The sequence below is a fragment of the Camponotus floridanus genome, unplaced genomic scaffold (assembly GCF_003227725.1).
Source record: "Camponotus floridanus strain SB8 unplaced genomic scaffold, Cflo_v7.5 scaffold284, whole genome shotgun sequence".
Taxonomy (NCBI): domain Eukaryota; kingdom Metazoa; phylum Arthropoda; class Insecta; order Hymenoptera; family Formicidae; genus Camponotus; species Camponotus floridanus.
The window spans coordinates 77824-90301 of NW_020229419.1; the positions used below are offsets into that span (position 1 = coordinate 77824).

The 12478-nt window shown below is 27.7% G+C and overlaps 1 protein-coding gene across 10 annotated transcripts in view; it reads left to right on the forward strand.

Moving 5' to 3' along the window:
• Positions 1–12478, forward strand: part of LOC105256520 (sodium/hydrogen exchanger 7) — a 29320-nt gene that overhangs the window by 286 nt on the left and 16556 nt on the right. For 7 of the 10 annotated variants that reach the window (XM_025409798.1, XM_011266484.3, XM_011266487.3 and 4 more), the window contains exons 2-11: positions 1350–1576; positions 1714–1791; positions 1877–1953; positions 2447–2656; positions 2746–2996; positions 3123–3325; positions 4182–4447; positions 4786–4837; positions 8149–8205; positions 11373–11582. In XM_025409798.1, the coding sequence (XP_025265583.1) occupies positions 1350–1576; positions 1714–1791; positions 1877–1953; positions 2447–2656; positions 2746–2996; positions 3123–3325; positions 4182–4447; positions 4786–4837; positions 8149–8205; positions 11373–11582 (1631 nt within the window). The remainder of the gene's footprint in view (positions 1–1349; positions 1577–1713; positions 1792–1876; positions 1954–2446; positions 2657–2745; positions 2997–3122; positions 3326–4181; positions 4448–4785; positions 4838–8148; positions 8206–11372; positions 11583–12478) is intronic. The other 3 variants (XM_011266481.3, XM_011266489.3, XM_011266486.3) reach the window with 3 other exon arrangements.

Here is a 12478-nt window from a genome sequence, read left to right on the forward strand (position 1 = left end):
CTGTTATCGATAATTCTTGACACTCTTCTAACTCCAGGAGTCGCGTATGACGCAGACAAAATTGTCACATCAATTGTCACATCCTTTTACCGTTCATACATGCAAGAGATAGCTTGCACATTTTGCACGTTTATTTCATTTTTAAGTATTTATTTTTAAGGTTTTTATAATTTGTTACATTGAAAGTTTTTTGTTTAAATTTTTTCCAAATTATTTCTTTCCCATATTAATCTACAGGAATTAAATATACTTAAATATAAGATTTAAATAATAAAAAATAAATAAAAAATAAATAAAAATAAATAAATAAATAATTTAAAACATCTCATAAGTAAAAAATAAATAATTTAAAACACATCTCATTATTGCTAATGATGTAAATGTATCTTACATATTTAAGTCTTAAAATTGCGTCATATTATATTCCTCAAGACAATCTGTCCTTTTTACGAGGGATAGCTTTCACATTTTTGCAAGTTTATTTTTGCTAAATATTGTTTTTTTCGTGACGATTTTTTACTCTGAAATTTTATATGTATGTCTTTATCAACGGGATGACCATTCTTTGTTACGTATTTTTTCTTTCGCTCCCTTCTTGTTATTATCTCAATTATCCATCAATTATTGGTCCAAGCTTCCAATTGTATCACATTCTTCTCCAATCGTTGATTCGAGCTGATTCATTCGAGGTCAGATCTCGTCTTTTCATCATTGTTGATTTGTATTTAAAATTATTTTTTTTCTTTTTTAAATTAATCTATAAAAATTAAATATGTTTAAATATAACTTATTGCTAATGATGTAAATAATGATGTAAGAGTATTTTATATGATAGAAAAATCTTCAAATTGCAGTAAAGGATTATAGTTTAAAAATTTTTGCATTAGTCTTATCTTTAAGTATCTTACTTTTTTGTGATAGTTTTTGAATATTTAATTCTTTATATATAAATTTCTTCAAAATTATTTTTTTCTCTTTAAATCAATTTATAAGAATTAAATAATATACTTAAAATTAAATAATATACTTAATTAAATAATATACTTAAAATTTATATAACTTACTGCTAGTGATACAAATAAAATATTTTACTTATAAATAATGAATTATAAAATAAATGAAATATAATGAAATATAAAATATTTTACTTAAAGGTTTCTTATAGCAAGTAATTTTAAAGCAGTAAGATCTTCAGAAGATCTCGCCTAGATATTACCTTTAAAATTTAAGGATTAATAGATAATGATAAGTAAATTTGTTGTGATTTTATTGTTAATACGAATGATTTTTGTCTGAATTAAAGATTTGTAGATTGTCTATTTTCTCTTTGAAATTTTTTTTTGTTATAGGTTTGATCATAGGAGCGATAATACGCTATGGTTTCACACCAAGCAGTACTATTTTGCACATGCCAGTGGTTCCAGACAACACAAGCAAATACAATCAGTCCGTACCACCAGACACGCTGTGGCTACGTTTCCCCGAAGATAAAGGCGGCGGTATGATAAAAAACAAAACGTTTGCATATTCGTTTCGTGGCGAAATTTATAAAGAAGATAGTGAAATCGACTTGAAGGTAAATGTGTCATTCGTGATAATGATGCAAATTATTTATCTAAAATAGCTGTTCTTATTTGCTGATTTTCAAGCTATAAATAAATATCAGGTCATTTTAATTTTTAATTGATATTATATAATCATTTGTTGTTGCAGGCGACTTTTGATCCTGAAATATTTTTCAATATCATACTGCCACCCATCATTTTCCATGCAGGATACAGTTTGAAACGAGTGAGTAATATTTTGCTTATTTATCAGAGGAGTTGCATAAAATATTCTTATCCGTATAACTCTTACTTATAATAAATTTTTACAGAGATACTTCTTTAGAAATCTGGGCGCAATTCTTATGTATGCTTTGATAGGGACTTCTATATCAGCTTTCGTTATTGGGTAAGCTTTTCTTTTAATGTTTCCACTGTTATTTTATATTGTACTATTGTCCACTTCATGGATATTTATAAAGGACGTTTTTGTTTTATGTTATTTTATATTTTTATATTTTATATTTTATATTAATTATTTTATATTTTATATTAATTATTTTATATTTCATATTAATTATTTTATATTTTATATTAATTATTTTATATTTTATATTAATTATTTTATTTATATTAATTATTTTAAATTTTATATTTTATATTAATTATTTTATATTTTGTTTATTATTATATTTATTCTACATTTAGGAAAAAAATTTAATGGACACTTAGCAACAAGGAAAATATTATGTTTACATAAATCATAATGTGTATAGGTCATATTTTGATTGAGCTTATCTACTTTCTTTCTTCGAGCCATTCGTTCGAATCGAAAGAAACAACGTGTTTTTCTTTTAATTCACTCCTGAGTCATTCTTTTGATAAATCAATTATCTTTGCAGAGCTCTGATGTATGCTTTCGTGCAACTGATACCGCATCTCTCGACGTCGTTTACGTTTCTCGATACCTTATATTTCGGCGCTTTGATATCTCCCACGGATCCCTTGACGATAATATCAATTTTCAATGACTTACATGTGGACGTTAATCTATATGCTCTGGTCTTTGGTGAAAGTGTGCTGAACGATGCGGTCGCTATTGTACTTAGCGGGTGAGCAAGTGCAAGATATTCCCTAACATAACAGTAATAAGTTGCAACGCAAGCGTGTAATATCGAAAACGTAAATCTTGATGTTTCAGCTCGATACAGAACTATGCCGAGCGATATCAGTCGGGATCAGGCGGTTTTGAGACAGTGGCGTTCTTCCAAGCATTCGGAGACTTTGTAGGAATATTCAGTCTGTCTCTATTCATCGGTGCTACTATGGGTTGTCTCACCGCTTTATTGACAAAGTTTACCAGAGTCCGGGATTTCCCCCTCCTAGAATCAGCATTATTCGTCTTAATGTCCTATAGTACGTTTTTAATCGCCGAAGCTGCTGATCTTACAGGTAATTTTTATGTACCAGTTAATATTTTAATTATTTTTATTAATCTTTTCTCGAAGAGAGTTGAACATCTTTATCTGGGAATTGATCTTTCATCTAATACTGACGCTCTTTTACGTGAAATTTCAGGCGTTGTCGCTGTTCTATTCTGTGGAATCTGCCAGGCTCATTATACGTACAACAATCTTAGCCCAGATTCGCGTCAACGCACGAAACAATTGTTCGAATTGTTGAATTTCTTAGCTGAGAACTTCATATTCAGTTACATCGGTGTTTCGATGTTCACTTTTCCCAAGCACCATTTCGATCCCGGCTTTATCTTCGCGGGATTTGTATCCTTATTTATATGCAAGATGTATCAGCATCACTGAACATTCTTGAGCCTTTTATTCAGGATTGACAAAATTTCATATTTTTTAATTAATAAAATTTATGCCAGTGAGATAAACAATAGTATTTTCCGGAAGAGAAAGTGGTAAAAAAACTAATCTTTCCTATTAAAAATATTAAATAGAAGACATTTTTATTGATTTTCATCAATTAAAAGAGTTCTAATTTAAGCTTTATCCAAAATAAAATCCATAATAGATTAGGACGATGTAACAAATAAATTAGGTTTTTGTTAACAAATGTTGAAAGATAAATGCAAACCAAGTCTATTGATAAAAATTTTTAATTCTATTATTATTTTATTTCATTGCATTTTTCTTATTAAATTAAAAATTTGTAATAGAAAATTTAACATTTATATCTTCAAAGTTTTTGTTCTAAAAATTTTATATATTTAATTTAAATTAATTATATTATATTTATAATTATATTATATATTATAATTATATTATATTATTTAATTTAAATTAAAAAAGGCTATTAGATTGATTTCATTCTTTATAAACTATGGTATATGTAATTAGTATGATTTATTAATTAAAACAAAAATATATTTGAACATAATTACATATTAGTTATACTTACAGGTTTTGTCAGTTTATTTGAGTTATTTATTATTTCAGTTTATTTTGGATAAAGTTTGGCACAGTAGAAATTGGAATTTACTATGGTTTTTTCTATTCTATTGGAGTTTTCCAACTTTACTTTTGTTCGGTTGTTTAAAATTTTATGACATACTCAATTATTGAGATACATTATTGATGAGAATTTAAAATATCCTTGACGTATTGTCTTCAGTTGTGCGCGTTATTGGGCCGTGCGGCCAATGTGTACCCGTTATCCTTCATCTTGAATTTGGCACGAAAGCCAAAAATATCGTTGAATTATCAACACATGTTATTCTTTGCGGGATTACGCGGCGCCATGAGTTTCGCCCTCGCCATCAGGAATACCGTGTCAGATGCTAGACAAGCTATGCTCACTACAACGAGTCTAATTGTAATATTGACGGTTATCCTGCAGGGTGGTGCAACGACACAATTTTTAAGTTGGTTTAATATTCCGTGAGTATATATATATATAAATTATTTAAAAACTCTTAATTTATCATTTTATCATTTTTTATTGTTATTCAATCGATTGTGAATATTGGATTGTTCATAAAAATTTGTTTCTTTAATTATACTAATATAAATCAATCAATCTCAAAAGTATATAGAAGAAAAAAAAGAATGAATTTTTTCAGTAATCCAATTTATTTCTTATTTCTTATCTCCATTAAATTACTTCCATTACATTTTTGCATTAAATTATTTTCACTTTAATCACTTGCAAACGATAACAATTTATTATACATATTATTTATTACAATAGCATGCCTTACTATTATTTATATTTATAGAGTTGGAGTAGATGAGGAAATAGAAGGACTCTCTCACAATGGAACACGTAATGTAAGTATATGATTCTTATCTCTAAGATAAATGTAGCACTTAGAATTAATACTTATTATGTAGACAATGCAGAATTAGATAGCTGCGTCTTTATGCTATCTTCACATATATATTAGTTGTGCACACGGGTACATTCACATATACACACACGACGTCGCGATAATATTTAACGATAGTATTTATAATAATATTTAACAATTATATTAAATAATATATTATTACATGATAATATGCAAAGTTGGGAATGTTACTTCAAAAAAATAACGCCTTATCACTATCATTACTTTTCAAAAAGTAACTCGTTCCTGAGAAAAACGATCCGTTATTTTTTTCGTTATTTTCTGTAATATTAAAATTAAATACATAATTGAATTTATAATTTTATTCTTATTATGTTCGATAATTAAATTATTTCAACATTATTTTCCATATTGAATTCCAAAATATTCTTCATATTGAATTTTTCAATTTTTGTAATTTAGAAACTTTAGATTTATCAGAACAGAAAAATGCATATAATTTTCCAAAAAATTTACAAGATATTTTGCAAGACGAATAAATTTTTCAATTGCCAAGACATCAGAAATTACAGAATTATGATTGAATCGATTAATGTTATATCATATAGGTATATTTTATTTATAGTGACTAAATAGCAATAATGGTGATTAGTTTGGATCAAACCAAATTACATTGCTACTTAATAAGCGGTCGTGCCATTGCATACACTCTGTTAACTCATACAACTAAGCTAATCGTTGATTTCATTGAGTAGAATCAAAACATGGATAAGCACTGTATAATTAATATTCAATATTACAACTGCTCATGCTGATTTATTAAATAGAAATAATTAAAGTAACGATTAAATGCGTTATTAAAAATGTAACGTTACTTCCCAACTCTGATAATATAGATTATTACATAATAATATACAGGGTGGCCCTGAACGTTCCAGCCAGACTTTGAGATCTTATATGAAATTTAATTCTGAACAAAAAATTTCCTATAAACATGGATCGAAAAATGCTTCCTTAAGAAGTTATCGCTTAAAAACCTCTGATGAAGGAGCAAAAGGTGAAAAGAAAATGAAATAAAAAGAAAATGAAACTAAATAAATTTCTTGAAAAACGTCTTTATTCATTTTCTACTATTACGTGCTATTACTAAAATATTAGTTAAAAAAAAATTATTTTATTTTCATAAAAGAAAAAGATTTTTATTTTTTATTTTGATTGTTTTTTTCAAGAAATTTATTTAGTTTCATTTTCTTTTTATTTCATTTTCTTTTCACCTTTTGCTCTTCCTTCATCAGAGGTTTTTGAGCGATAACTTTTTAAGGAAGCATTTTTCGACCCATGTTTAAGGGAAATTTTTTGTTCAGAATTAAATTTCCTATAAGATCTCAAAGTCTGGCTGGAACGTTCGGGGCCACCCTGTATATGTAATAATAATATATTATTACATATATTTTACAATTTCAATATTATATACACGACTCTGTAGTGACAATTATGATAAACATCGTGATGCAGCGAGATTATGCATGAAGCAAGACTTTTATGCTCGATAATTGAAAGATTATTTATGAATAATTTATTTATAAATATTATAATTATATTATTAATTAATAATATAATTATATTATTTATATATAATATATTTATATATTAACAATAATCATAGAATTAATTATTATATATTTATATTATGATATAATTATATTATTATAATTATTATTTATTTATTTATTTATTATCATAATTATCTTTAAATTGCTCGTACTTTTGATAATATATACGCGATAAAAAAATAATTATACAGGGTGGCCCCGAACATTCCAGCCAGACTTTGAGATCTTATAGGAAATTTAATTCTGAACAAAAAATTTCCCATAAACATGGGTCGAAAAATGCTTCCTTAAGAAGTTATCGTTCAAAACCTCTGATGAAGGAAGAGCTGAAAGAGGAAAAGATGAAAAGAAAATGAAATAAAAAGAAAATGAAACTAAATAAATTTCTTGAAAAACGTCTTTATTCATTTTCTATTATTACATGCTATTACTAAAATATTAGTTAAAAAAAAAATTATTTTATTTTCATAAAAGAAAATGATTTTTATTTTTTATTTTGATTGTTTTTTTCAAGAAATTTATTTAATTTCATTTTCTTTTTATTTCATTTTCTTTTCACCTTTTGCTCTTCCTTCATCAGAGGTTTTTGAGCGATAACTTCTTAAGGAAACATTTCTCGACTTATGTTTATAGGAAATTTTTTGTTCAGAATTTCCTATAAGATCTCAAAGTCTGGCTAGAACGTTTGGGGCCACCCTGTATATAAGCAAATTGCATGTGGGATGAATAAACGGGTACTTAAACAAGTATAAGTTTGCTTTGGGAAGATTTGAGCATGTAAGCTTAATTGCTACATCGTTTCCGCATACAATCCCCTTTCTTTCATAATATCGCTTCTATCTAGGTGTACAAATTGCTGGACACCATTAGGGTGCGTATTAGTCAGCTGAACCTCGTTATTAAGAAAGTTCTGTTTCATGTTTCCGCTGGTTTGTTGCTCCTTTGGAAAATGATTGTGAGATATCCCGTAGATTCGAAAAATTAGTTAGCTAGTGCAGAATCGATGGTCAAAACTGGCGCAATATCGTTGAGCTTGATTTTCCTATAGATATAGAAAAAAAATCTTATATGCAAGCATTTTCTGACTGAATTTTATAATCGATTAATTTTATAATTAATTAATTTACAATTTTATAATTAATTAATTTGTATTTTATATTATTTTTTATAAAATATGCTTCAAGAGTTTTGTAAAGTAATTTTTCGATTTTACGATAAGACCACATTTTTTACGAATTGAAGAAAATTAATTAATTTGCAATTTTATAATTAATTAATTTGTATTTTATATTATTTTTTATAAAATATGCTCCAAGAGTTTTGTAAAGTAATTTTTCGATTTTTCGATAAGACCACATTTTTTCACGAATTGAAGAAAATTAATTAATTTACAATTTTATAATTAATTAATTTGTATTTTATATTATTTTTTATAAAATATGCTTCAAGAGTTTTGTAAAATAATTTTTCGATAAGACCATATTTTTTTACGAATTGAAGAAAATTTGGAAATTCGGCTCTCTCACCGAAATTGCGAGCCCTGTATATCTGAAATCTCATCGTCAAGCATGATCATTATATCAGTCTGTAACTCTCGACTTGCGAATATTGTATAGTTCGCGTCTAATAACGAACGCTCTGCATTATATGAGACAATTTAATTTATCAATGTTAATAGTCTGGCGGTGAGGTTGACTACGATGACCTGGACGTGCGTAGGGAAAGAAGTCTACCGGTACGTTATCACAAAGATAGATTGACTGACACATATACCGTTTTCCTCTTTGTTTAACGAATTCAGAATTATTAATAAATTGATTCTTCTTTTTCTGTATTTCAACTTTTGAATAACGCACCCATATCTCGCAGATTGATTCGTTATCCACGCAAGCATATAAGATATATTGATAATATTTATATACATATGTATGCATATACAGGGTGAGGAAAAAGTATGGAAGCACCTAAATTTTTCGAAAACTATGCATTTTAGAAACAAATGTTTCTAAGACAAAGGTTGTAAGGTTTCAAGTAATGCATTACGTAGCAATAGTGTAACCTTGAATAGCACCGTCAAAGTCACATAAAAATCACTTTGAATTTTTTAAATGGAATCCCTTACTTTTTATTATATATTCTTGTAGCTTGTTTCAAGAGCTTTCCAAAACACTATAATAAAGTATTTTTTCAGTGAGTACTTTTCAAGTTATAAGGCTCGAAATAATTTCTTAATTTTACATAAACAATAAAATATTTTTTCTTTGAAACAACTCTGTGTTTTCTTTACACCAATTGATTCTTCATATTATCTTATGCATAAAAGTATGAAGATGAGATAATAAAAAAATGAATATTTTATTAAGTATTGTATGGTTTAGGAAAAATTAAGAAGTGATTTCAAGCCTCATAACTTGAAAAGTACTAAATGAAAAAACACTTTAATATAGTGTTTTGGAAAGTTCTTGAAACAAGCTTTAAGAATGTGTAATAAAAAATAGGGGGTTCCATTTAAAAAATTCGAACTGATTTTTATGTGACCTTGACGGTGCAGTTCAAGGTCATACTGATATTGCTACATAATGCGTTACTTGAAACTCTATAACTTTTGTCTGAAACATTTGTTTCTAAAATGCATAATTTTCGAAAAATTTAAAGGTTTCCATACGTTTTCCTCATTCTATATGTATGTATGTATAAGGATATATACAGGGTGGAACATTTAGAATTATCTCTGAAAGTACACATTATAACAAAAAAGTTTTAGATTAAAGTTATTTGGTTGGTCCGATGAAGGAAAAAGCGGAAGAGAGATATTGATTTAATTTTGGATGTAAGTGTTAAAGTCATGTGAAAATTTAATTTTCTTTGAAGTGGAACAACTCTAATTTTTTAATTGATTACTTGCAATATTCGGTGTAAAGAGTTATAAAGGTGGGAAGACAAAAATTTGAATAGTTTACGATATTTAAAACGAATATTACCTATATTTTATATGTACATGATCTTTATATTAAATTATATATTAAATTATATTAAAGTATAATTAATATAGTATAATTATAAAGTATATCTTATAAAATATAATTAATATAGTATAATTATAAAGTATATCTCGTTAACTATTTTTGGCCATTTTTATCCATTTTTACGCCGAATATTATGAGAATCAATTTATACAGGGTGTTCCAGATCACCCGTACCATCTATTTAAAAACTAGAGAAGTGGTTATCTCAAAAAAGTAAAAACATATTTTCTTTATAAATCGGGTGCTCTATCGAATGGTGATATTTTTAACTTCTGCTTCCGGCCGGAAATAGGCGATTCAGACCGGAAGTGTATTTTTTTAAACATGGTATTTTTTATTGGAACATGGTATTTTTTATTGCATATTCTTGTAGCTTAAACCTCGACAGCTTTCCAAAACACTATAATAAATTATTTTTCTATGAAGTACTTTTCGAATTATGAGGCTTGAAATCATTTCTTAATTTTACATAAACCATAAAATATCTTGTAAAGTATTCATTTTTCGATTATCTTACCTTAATACTTTTATGTACAAAATATTGAGAGAAATCAATCGGTGTAAAGAAAACACATAGTTGTTTCTAAGAAAAAATATGTAATTTGCAATTAACAATTCCATATTTTTTCTTAGAAACAATTATGTGTTTTCTTTACACATATTGATTCCTCTCATTATTTTATACATAAAAGTATTAAGGTAAGATCGACAAATGAATATTTGACAAGATATTTTATGGTTTATGTAAAATTAAGAAATGATTTCAAGCCTCATAACTCGAAAAATACTTGATGGAAAAATATTTTATTATAGTGTTTTGGAAAGCTCTCGAAATAAGCTACAAGAATATGCAATAAAAAATACCATGTTCCATTAAAAAAAAATCCACTTCCGGTCTGAATCGCCTATTTCCGACCGGAAGCAGAAGTTAAAAATATCACCATTCGATAGAGCGCACCCGATTTATAAAGAAAATATGTTTTTACTTTTTTGAAATAACCACTTCTCTAGTTTTTAAATTTGTGATACGGGGTGTTTGAAACACCCTGTATAAAAAAATTAGATAGTTTCATTTAAAATACTTAGGTTGACATTCATGATCTTGAAGACTTTAATGAATGAACTTTAATGACTTGAACTTTAAATGAGTTCAATTTATCAACTTCTTTTCTCCCTCAAAATCTTATAAATTTCGTGCAAAAACTTTTTGCACGACATCAAATTTCAGAGAATACACTTTGCAATTTTTAAATGCTCCACTCTTTATACATAATTCACGTAGCACGATATTAAACACTCTTTTCTGTAAAATTGCATGCACAACTAGCATTTTTTAGAAGGGCCATTTTTTTAAAAATCCAACATGTATTTTATTGCCATAGCATGCACCCAAATATTTTTTTATTGTATGATTAAATTCTCTCTAATATATGAAAGCTGCAACTTTATTTTTTACAATTGAACTTATCGATTGCACGTGCTACGTTGGTTTTGTTTTTTTTTTCAGTATGATTTTTGTTATCCATTCTGTATGTCGAAGAGTAGCTGGAAAACACGGAGATTACATTTCATTAACAAGTATTTACACAGGCAAGCTCAATATGGGACGGCCATCGTGAGAGATAAATAAAGCATGTGTTTCCATAACTAATAGTACAAATAAGACACAAAAATGCAAGTAAACGAGAATGTTATTGATACATCAGTTACTATCGCTTACATTTTTTTCCTAGCTCTAAAGCGAGGATTATTTAAATTTTCTCTTTCAATACGCGAGCTATCTGTATCTGAATAATCTGAAGATTTGTTGCGTCCATTTAAAAATGAAAAAATCACATACAGGATGGATAACTGATGCGTTGTTCGCATTTCACAGTATAATTCTATGCAGGATGGAGCATTGCCAGGAAGTAGTGCCGCTGCGAAGCCTAACGAAAAAGCATTACTCGCCAGAATTTGGGGTGATTTTGATACCAAATACATGAAGCCCTTGTTGACACACTCCAGGCCTACGTTGCTAGAAACGTTACCGGTCTGTTGCAGTCCATTAGCGAGAATCCTGACGACCACGCAACAGATGACGCAGGTATAATATCCTCCAAATGTGTGAATCTGCATTATATGGATGTCCCTTCAAATGGTAAAAGTTTGATTGCACTGTGCGATTAATAACGTCCTGCATTGGGTTACCAAGCTTCGAGTAAATTTGATTGATTAATTAAAATAACGAATCTTGTGCTTTAGAACTAAAATAGTCCAACAAGATATACAGAGTGTCCCAAAAGTCCCGGACCGGTCGAATATTTCATAAACTATGTACTTCAGAAAGAAATGTTTCAGACAAAAGTTGTATGGCTTGAAGGGGACCATCAGATAGTGGCAATGATTTGACATAGGAGAGTCATTTGAAGATGACATAAAGGTCACCTTCAAGTTCTTAAATGGAACTCCCTATTTTTTATTACATATTCGTGTAGTTTATCTCGAGAGCTTTCCAAAACACTATAATAAAGTATTTCTTCATTGAGTACTTTTCGAGTTATGAGGCTTGAAATCATTTCTTAATTTTGCATAAACCATAAATATCTAGTAAAATATTTATTTTTCGATTATCTTATCTTAATATTATGTACAAAATAATGAGAAGAATCAATTGGTGTAAAGAAAACACATAGTTGTTTAAAAAAAAAATATGTAATTGTTAATTGCAAATTACATATTTTTTTCTTACAAACAACTATGTTTTTTTCTTTACACCAATTCCTCTCATTATTTTGTACATAAAAGTACTAAGATAAGATAATCGAGAAGTGAATATTTTACAAGATATTTTACGGTTTATGTAAAATTAAGTTATGTAAAATTAATAATTTCAAGCCTCATAACTCGGAAAGTACTTAATGAAAACTAATTTTATTATAGTGTTTTGGAAAGCTCTCGAGATGAGCTACAAGAATGTGCAAAAATATATAGGGTGTTCCG